The following is a 9,497-nucleotide window of genomic DNA, read 5'->3' as shown; positions in this document are numbered from 1 at the left end:
TAAGGGGACAGAGCAAGGAGATCAGGACAGGTATAGGGGGAGTTAGCTGCCTCCAGCCCACTGCACAGGTCAGCAGGCGATGGAAGCTGCATTTTCATGCTGTAGTATCCTGCACACTTCTGTGTGACCAGGATTATAGAAGGACAAACTTTCCCCAAGGTAGTGGGGATGGGATGTTCCCTGAATTTAATCTCCTCTTGCCCACCCAATAGGCAGATGCCACTGTAGGAAATCTCCTGGAGGCAAGCGGCTAAAGATCGCCCATCTGGGAAGCAGGTTGGTAGTGCCCAGAGGGCATAGCAAATCCTAGGAGGACTTGCTACCATCCACTGGCTTTAATTCTTGTAGGGGAAACATGGTACTAGAACTGAGGATTTGTTGAGCTGTGCTCTCCAAGACATGCTGATCCCCTAGTTCTCTGGAAATGTGGAGGGGAGCCAGCTCCTCAATAGGTGTGGAAATGAAGCCTGAAACGAGGACTTGGGGTCCTGGACTGTTTGGTGGTATTTGTAGATCTTGTTTATTTCTTGGTAACAGCACAAGGCTGAGATGAAGGAGTGGGTGCGGGGATCTGGAACATACCAACTGCAGCCTTCTTATTCCACAGGGCTTGACACAGGTCCAGTGTAGGACCTTAGAGGACAGAATAAGCCCAGAAAGTGGAAGACTAGATACTGGGCCAGTCCTGGAGACAGCGAGGGAGGCTCCCTGGAGAGGATTTGGGGTCCTGGATGGAGTTAGTGCCTCTCTAGGTGGTAATTATGCCCGAGGAAGTTGACCTGCTCTGTCTGCACTTTACCTGCAGGAGCTCTCTGGTTCCTGCCCCACGTGCCCTCCTGTCATAGGTGAAGAGGTCTTAGATCCCCTCTCTCCCAGCACTGGCCAGGCAGACACTGAAAGAGAACCATGGAAGAGGATGCTGTCCTCTCTTAGTTTCTGTGCAAGTAGCTCTGTCTCCCTCCTACTTTGTCATGCTCCAAGTCACTGCCAAAGCCAGGAGAAACTCCAGACACCATCAACAGCTCTCCTTGGGAGGTTTCTTGGTTCCAGGCAGGAGCCTTGATGATGAAGCACGCTTTTGGTGTCGCCACTTGGCCCGGCGGTTCTTGAACCAGACCTGAGGAGGAAGGGGACCAGGACAGCTCAGGCTCCATGGACCAACACCCAAAGAACTTCGGAAGGGCTGATAGGCGCGCCGGGTGGTAGGCGACACCACAGAGGTGCAGGTGAATGGACCTGCGTCACTTCCCTTAGCCACACAAAGAAAAGAACCAAGACCTCCTACAGGGAGATTTCTTAGTCTCCCAGCCTTGGCCCAGTAGCAACCAAGATCTCCCTATCTCCCTCTCTCAAAGTCCTAAGTAATCTAGGCTGTTGTCTAACTCGCTATGTGTCAAGGATGACTCTGACGAACGCGTGATCCTCCTGTCTCCACCTCCCCGAATGTTGAGATCCAGACGTGTGCCACCGTGCCTGGCTAGTTTTGCACATTTCTTAACTTTCCCACATCGGGGTATGAATGAACGCGTCTCTCTTCAATAGGGAAAACGGGGAAGACAGGCGAAGTCAGAGAAAAAGACTCTTAACGCCTTCCAATTTCGGCGGCACTCCCAAAAACATGATACAGGAACTGGTCCTGTGCTCCCATCCACTGATCCTGGGGCCCTCCAACGTGGAGAGCTTTGAGATGACCCCCAGCCTGGTCGGTCTTTGAAGGAGAAGTGTGGTGCCAGAGTTGGCCTCCCGGCTGCGGGGCAAACACCTACCTCCACGCGCTCCTCCCGCAGGCGGATGCGGACCGCCAAGCGCTCGCGTGTGCCCACGTCGGGATACTGATTCTGTACAAAGAGCGCCTCCAGCGCCTGCAGCTGCTCCTCGCTGAAAATGGTTCGGTGACGCCGTGTGCGCCGCTGCGGGCCCTGACCGCTCGTGCCGGTCAGAGCCGGCGAGCCTGCGCTCGGCGCCGTCAGGGGCAAGGGGGCCGCCGGTGCCAGTCTCAGGGGCCACGCTAGCCGCACTCCTGCGGGGCGGGGCGGGGCGAGGGCGCGGTCAGACATAGGGTTAGGGTGGGAGCCGAGCTCGCCCCACCGGCCGCCCTGCGAGATCCCTGCGCTCGCCTCGTTCCGCCGCTCGCACTCACCGGGTGTGGACGCCGCCTCCGGGACTCCGCGGGGTGATGCTCGCGGGTTGCAGCAACAGCAGCAGGTGCAGGGCGCTGCGGCGGCAGGCGCCTCGGGCTCGTCGGGCTCAGCGGGGTTCCGGTCACCGACGGGTTGCTGTGGCCGTGCCACGGGCCTGCGTTCAGGCAGGCTGGAGAGGATGTGCTCGATGGAGAAAGGATAGGGTCGTCCAGGATCCCTGAGGCTCGTCGCGCTGCCTGTAGTCGCCATGCCCGCGGGCCGCTGGCGCGAGCGACCGAATATATACGTCGGGGGTGGGAGGTGCGGTAATCCCCGGGCCGGGCGCCGCTTTCGCGTGTGCTAATCCCGTCGCCAGTTCTCAGAGAGCTAATCCCCGGGCACGGAGGAGGGAGAGCCACTCCGTCTGGGTGCAGGGAGCCACGACGCCAGGAGGGAGCCCTGTGCTTTCCTATGTCCAGAGCTGGAGGGAAAGGAAGTGGTCAGGAGCCCACATTGTCTCCTATGGCTCAGTCGCTTGCTGGGAAGGACACCAGGACTCTGGAGACCTCTGAGCGCACAGGGTCCCCGCCTCTGCTCTACCCGTGACTTTCCTGGTTCTGTTGCCACCCATGAAAGTGGAGCAGATTCCTGGGATCCAAATTTCCTCCCCTACTTCGAGTGAGTCCAGCGCCCTTGGCAGTCAGGTCATCCCACACCACAGCTATTGCTCACTTTGGAGCCCCGGTCTGATTTTCCTGTAGAAAAATACCGTCTCCAGGGTGGGAAGTCGAGGCTGGCCTCGAACTCATAGAGATTCATCTACTCCTTGTCTCCCGAATGCTGGGAGAGTCACTAATTCTGTGTGTTCTTTCTAGGATCTAGATGGATTTCTAACCCCGTCTAAAGCCCGTCTTCTTGTTACCTCCCGTGTTAGAAGACCCCTGACACCCTTGCCGCGATCCCCTCAAACATCAATATCCCCCTCACGCCACAGTGCCTGAGAGCTGTTTCACATGCTCCTCCTCTACTCCTGGCCCAGGCCAGTTCTGCTCTGCCTTACAATGTAACCTCTGCCCACCATTCTTCCCACCAGAGACCAGTGCCTGGCCCAGTTTACGCCATTGTCAATTACGAAGCTTTCGACCTCCGGCTCTTTGCTTAAGACTCTGCTTTTGATCTTACAGAACAGGGCAATTCACTGGTACTACTCTCTTACTGGCTGTGTGACATTCCAAAGGCTCCTTCCTTGAGTTGTCCAGTGTCATGATATTGACCAACAACTGTCAAGAGTAGTTCTTAAGGGGACAAATGTTGAGACTTGTGAGGCAGTTCTGTCATCTGCAGGATCTCAGGGCTCCAGGGGCTGAGGCAAGAGCGGAAGACCAGTCTGGTGAGACCTGCCTTTTTTTAAAATTATTTTTATTTTATGCACATTGGTCTTTTTTTTCTTTCAAGATTTATTTATGTATTATGTATACAGAATTTCTTCCATGTGTGCAGGCCAGAAGACGGCACCAGATCTCATTACAGATGGCTGTGAGCCACCATGTGGTTGCTGGGAATTGAACTCAGGACCTTTGGAAGAGCAGCCAGTGCTCTTAACCACTGAGCCATCTCTCCAGCCCACCGGCCTTTTAAAAAAAAAATTATTTATTACATATACAGTGTTCTGTATGTATGCTTGCAGGCCAGAAGAGGGCACCAGATCTCATTACAGATGGCTGTAAGTCATCATATGGTTGCTGGGAATTGAATGCAGGACTTTTGGAAGAGCAGCCAGTGCTCGTAAACACTGAACCATCTCTCCAGCCCCTGAGATCTGTCTAAAAAAAAAAAAAAAACTCCCTCAAAAAGCCAAAGGCATAGTACAATGGTACTTTTTAACTCCAGCATTTGAGAGGCAGAGGCAGACAGATTTTTGAGGTACATGGTGAGACACTGTCTCCAAAAAAGGTATTGTTCCTAGGGTTTAGGCAGTTGCTAGGTGTCAGGACTCCCCTGGAGACAGGGGTGGGGCCCCAGGAACATTAGCTGTCTTTGTAGCCTGCTTACCCACTCACCCTTCCTCACCTTTCCGAGCCCTCCTTTAGGTTCTAGTACCAGTGAGAATGCTATGGACTTGAAGCGGTGGCCCTTGCTGGCTCATTTCTGTCATAAGAATCTCAGAGTGTGTTCATCTGAGAGGCTCAGGGATAGCATCACTAACTCTGTGTGTGACCTTTCAGCCTGCCTCATGGTTATAGAATGGCTGCCACAGCTCCAAATCTCCCACGTGTTCCTTTGGATGTAGAAACCTTGTCTAGCAGAACTTCATGTAGAACCATATAGAACACCTGTACCTACACCCATTACAATGCCCAGGGGCACAAGGTGGCCTACTAATCCCACTCAAACTGGAGTTCTGCTCAGAATGGGACAGCGAGGCCAGGGGCAGGAAGCCCTCTGTGATGTCTGATGTATCTCCCTCCTTCACCGCCCGTGGCCTTGCCCCTCTTCCCTTATATTTCTCCTCATGTAGAAGATGACAGAGCACTCCGTGGAAGCCATGTCCTTGGGGACTTCTCCCACCCTCAGTGCTGCCATTCAGGACCACCTTGAGGTGTCAGTGAGCCTTGTGCAGGTGGCAGTCACTCAGTGTGTGGCTCAGTTGTGTCTTCTGAACTTGCTTGCAGCTGATTGGGGCAATGGCACTTTTATCATGTCATAGTGTCATATGATACTATTCCTGAGATAGAGTGAACAAATGCCTACCCACCCCAAGCGGAGAACCAATGGTAGCCAAAGTAAGAATACTGCTGAAGTCTACCTTGGTGAGGTTACTTACAGGAACAGAAGTGACTCGAAGACATCACTGTGGTGGTTTGAATGACAATGGCCCCATAGGCTCAGATGTTTTAATACTTGATCACCCCCAGGTGGTGATGCTGTTTGGGTGGGTTTAGGAGGTAAGGTTTACTGGAGGAAGTATGCCACTGGGGTTGGGCTTTAGGGTTTAAAAAACATGCTGTAGAGATAGCTCAGCAGTTGAGAGCACTGGATGCTCTTCCAGAGGACCTGGGTTCAATTCCCAGCACCTACATGGTAGCCTATAACTGTCTATTACTCCAGTTCCTTGAGACCTGACATCTTCACACCAATGCACATAAAATAAAAAAGCCACGCTGTTCTCAGTTCACTCTTTCTGCTTCATGCTTGTGGTTTGAAATGTGAGTGCTCAGCTTGTTGCTCCAGTCATCATGCCTGCTCTCTGCCAAGCTTCCCCACTGTGCCAGGGATGAACTCTTATCCCTCTAGAAATGTAAGCACACAAACTGCCATGCCAGCATGGCAACTGTAGTTCTTCTGAGCGAGGGACGTCAGGATTAACACACAGCACAACTTCAGGTTCTGCAGACAAGCCTTTATTCCACTTTCTCACACAGTATATATAGAGCCCTCAGCAGGGGAGGCTGAGCCAGCAAAAGCAATAAGCTCAACACCGTAGGGGTAAACATCTTTAGAAACATTGATGAAAACAACAGATTGTTTTGTTCTTGTTTTTGCTCTTGTTTTTGGAACAACCAACCACAAGAGTGCAAAACAGATTGAGTGGGGGACCCAACAACAAACCCCTTCTTTTGTAAGTTACTTTGATCATGATGTTTTATCATAGTAATGGACAAGTTGATGTGGGATTCCCCTCTGTATGCTGTGAATACCATTGGTTAATAAAGAAACTGGCTTGGCCTGATAGGGTAGAACTTAGCTAGGCAGGGAACACTAAACTGAATGCTGGGAGGAATAAGGTGAAGGGAAGGAGAAGCTATGGAGCTGCAGCTAGAGATAGCCAAAACTTTGCCGGTAAGCCACTGCCACATGGTGATACACAGATTAATAGAAATGGGTTAAATTAAGTTGTAAAATCTAGCCAATAAGAAGCTAGAGCCCCTGTAGCACATGTGTGCATGTTTGAGGTCAGAAGAGAACATTGGACCTCCTGGAATTGGAGATACAGACACTTGTGAGGTGCCATGTGGGTGCTGGGAATAGAACCTGGGTCCTTTAAAAGAGCGATAAGTACTCTTAACTGCTGATCCATTTCTCCAGCCCAGATGCTTACTCTCATGCTAGTATTATGTTCTCTGTTGTCTTCAGCACTGGAGAGTGAACCTAGAGTTTTAAGTACGCTAGGCAGGTACTCCATCACTGAACTGTATTCCCAGCCCTCTTCTTGTTATTTGTGGTCAATGTCTGGGCCAGGCATTTCCAGGTTCTGGGCGTCTAATTAAAATAACTGAAATAGGGGTTGGAGAGATGGCTCAGAGGTTAAGAGCATTGCCTGCTCTTCCAAAGGTTCTGAGTTCAATTCCCAGCAACCATATGGTGGCTCACAACCATCTGTAATGGGGTATGGTGCCCTCTTCTGGCCTGCAGGCATACACACAGACAGAATATTGTATACATAATAAATAAATATTTTAAAAAATAAAATAAAATAACTGAAATAAAGATGCACGCAGATTATTGAAAAGCAAAGCAACAGTACAGATCAGATGTCCCGTAAACAGTGGCAGGACACATGAGTGAGATTGTGCTCAAGGCACAGGTGTGTCTAGAGCTTCCTTTAATGGTGTCCCATAAAAACAGGGACTGCTGTAGAGGTAGAGTGAGTGTGATTTCCTGCTTTGGGTTGAAGGGTTTGGGTGACATACTCTTCTCTGCCACTACAAATAAATCTGCATGTGACCCAGCCGTACCACTTTGGGTGTATGCATCCTACTCCAGGGACACTTGCTCAGTCATGTTCATTGCTGCTCTATTCACAATAGCTAGGAAATGGAAACAACCTAAACATCTTTCAATGGACAGATGGATAGTGAGAATGTGGTACATATACACCATGGAATGCTATTTAGCTATAAAGAAAACTGAAATTATGAAATTTGCAGGAAGGAGCTAAAAAAAATTGTATTGAGTGAGGTAATCCAAACATTGCGCCTGATGTTGGTAGCTCCAAATCTTCAGATGTGAGTATATAACCTGGGGCAACTGCAGAAGCCAGCATGGCATGATATCCCTAAGGGTGCAACAGTGGCACGCATGCCTTGGAAGTAACCAACAGCCCTTCAATTGGACCCACTCAAAAAGAGGGATACCATGTCTGGTAGATACTGGAAACCTAGCCAACTACAAAGAGCCAGTGAAGTCCTGGATCTTGGAGGAGAATCTACCACCATCATTTTCTAAACCAACATAACTCCTAACTACATCCTAAGTATTTATCCTTATACTCATAGATAAGTAGAAGTCTTATCCCCCATAAAATAAACGTTTCCTTGAAAAATACAGAAACATTACAGAAAACCACAACCATTCAAAAATGTGAAGAACAAGTGATACACCCTACAACACGACTCTCACGCCTAAGGCTCAGGATCATAGCAGAAGAGGGAATGGAAAGATCGAAAGGGCCATAGGAACGGCGAGTTTACTGTGAGATTTTGTCTCTTAGAAATGTCTGAGAAGCTATACCTACAAAATCTCATCAACATGGCTGCCTGAACAAGACCTGTAACAAGGATGGTATCAATAGATAGACAAGGTAATACAGAAGGGGGAAGCGTCATGGGGCCTCAAGTCCAGCTTTTAAAAAAACCACTATACGGAATGACTGGGCAAAGATGTGTTACATTTGTTTATGCTGCATTTATATAATGAGGCAAGACTGTACTTTTAATTATATAAAGATGTATTGCATTTGTTTCACCTTGTGTGGTCTAATAAAGATCTGAATGTCCAATTGCTAGGCAGAGAAAGGATAGGTGGGCTAGCAGGCAGAGAGAATAAATCTAGGCTTGGGTTGGGGGAGGGAGAAACAAAAGAGGAACTAGAGAAGAAGGAGGAAGAGAGAGTGCGGGACACACCCGGGGCAGAATCCAGGCAGTCATCAGCCAGCCAGACACGAAAAGCAGAGAAAGTAAGTTATGCAGAAAGGGAGAAAAGTAAAAAGCCCCGAGGCAAAAGGTAGAGAAGAGAAATAGGTTAAGTTAAAAGAGACAGCCAGAGATGTGGCTAAGCTAAGCCAAGCATTCATAATTAATAAGAAGACATGGTGTCATGAAGAAAAACCTGGACAAGAAACAGTTTTCCTCAGGTAAGATGCCCCAAATTGGTTACCAAATGTCCTGAGACTTACTCTTAGTCCTGAGATCATACACATAGAAGTAACATTATACAGACTTAGCAGGTTGTATTTGTGTATTTCGGAATGTGTGTGTATGTAACCACAAATTTGAGAGAGGGCAAGGGGGATACATGGGAAGGGTTGGAGGGAGAAAAAGGAAAGGGAAAAATGATGTAATTTATTTTTTTAAATCACTGGAATCACAAAGAAACAGAGAGGGAGTGTTGAGACACATGCAGGTGTCCGTGGCTGTTGTGTGTATCAGATCACCATAGACATGCAGTTATGACTTTGCAGGTCTTTTTTAATTGAAATCAAGGTGTCCTCTAGCTGTATTTTGTTCTGAAGTTTCTTTAAAATAACACAGTTTTTTGCTCTTTTATTTTTTTGTTTTTGACCTTGCTACCTTTGGGTTGACCTCGAACTCAAACCCGTCTTCCTGCCTCAGTCCTAGAGCTGGGATTACAGATGTGTGCCAACACGCCTGGCTGTCTTGAACTTTTCAAGATTCTAGAAATTACCCACGGCCTACCATGGCCTACCTACCCATGTGTACTCCTCCCGTCTTAGCAAGTCCAGGACTGGGATAAATCTTTCTCATGTCTGCCTCACTTTGACTTCTCACTACTCCTCTTGTTAGAGTCACTGTGACTATGGACGACCCAGTGGAACACCTCAGGAACATCCCCTCTCTCTGAGTCCTCGGAGTCAAGCAGGACAACATATTCACAAGTTCTGGCCATTTGGATAGAGACATTCTTGTGGGGTATTATTTCACCCACTACAAGGTAGAAACAATATGTTAGATAGAATGGGCTAAACCCTTTCACATTTGATATGTCTCGGATAGGCTTGCAGATTTGCCAGTATCACCATACCTCAATCAAGGTAAAAACAAGATTAAAAAAAACACTCCAGCAAGTAAAAGGAAGTCAAAGAAGAATGGATTGCTGCATACTGCAAAAAGATAGAAGTATTAGCTAACTTTTCACCAAAGATGATGGAGGGCAGGTGCTGAGCACGACGTAGGCGCCGAGCAGGATGAGGCACTGAAGATGACGGTACAGGCCTGTGACCCCAGCACAGGGGAGATGTGGGGAAGAGGACCAGGGAGGACTCAAGGTCATCCTACCACAGAATCCCGTGGTCAGCTTGAGATACATGAGATCCTGTCTCAAAACAAAAAATAGGAACGGTGGAAGCCATCCCCAGTG

General features: G+C 48.9%; 1 protein-coding gene across 1 annotated transcript; it reads right to left on the bottom strand.

Moving 5' to 3' along the window:
- Window positions 1-1,015: 1,015 nt before the first annotated feature.
- Gsc2 (goosecoid homeobox 2) lies at window positions 1,016-2,402 on the bottom strand. Its single transcript, XM_050122893.1, has 3 exons — window positions 2,141-2,402; window positions 1,767-2,020; window positions 1,016-1,117 (listed from the first exon to the last, which is right to left on the bottom strand). Exons 1-3 carry the CDS (start codon window positions 2,388-2,390, stop codon window positions 1,016-1,018), a joined length of 606 nt encoding a protein of 201 aa, XP_049978850.1. The 5' UTR covers window positions 2,391-2,402.
- Between the last annotated feature and the right edge of the window lie 7,095 nt (window positions 2,403-9,497).

The sequence above is a fragment of the Alexandromys fortis genome, unplaced genomic scaffold, assembly GCF_014885135.2.
Source record: "Alexandromys fortis isolate MF-2015 unplaced genomic scaffold, M_Fortis_MF-2015_v1.1 scaffold_219, whole genome shotgun sequence".
Classification (NCBI taxonomy): Eukaryota; Metazoa; Chordata; class Mammalia; order Rodentia; family Cricetidae; genus Alexandromys; species Alexandromys fortis.
Note: the sequence above shows the minus strand (reverse complement) of the source record. Positions and strands in the feature narration are given on the sequence as shown.

Coding starts and splice junctions, on each gene's coding strand:
- Gsc2 (XM_050122893.1), bottom strand. CDS start 2,390: ATGGCGACTACAGGCAGCGCGACGAGCCTCAGGGATCCTGGACGACCC. Junction 2,021..2,140: donor GGAGGCGGCGTCCACACCCG/GTGAGTGCGAGC, acceptor CCCGCCCCGCAG/GAGTGCGGCTAGCGTGGCCC. Junction 1,118..1,766: donor TGCGGGAGGAGCGCGTGGAG/GTAGGTGTTTGC, acceptor CTTCCTCCTCAG/GTCTGGTTCAAGAACCGCCG.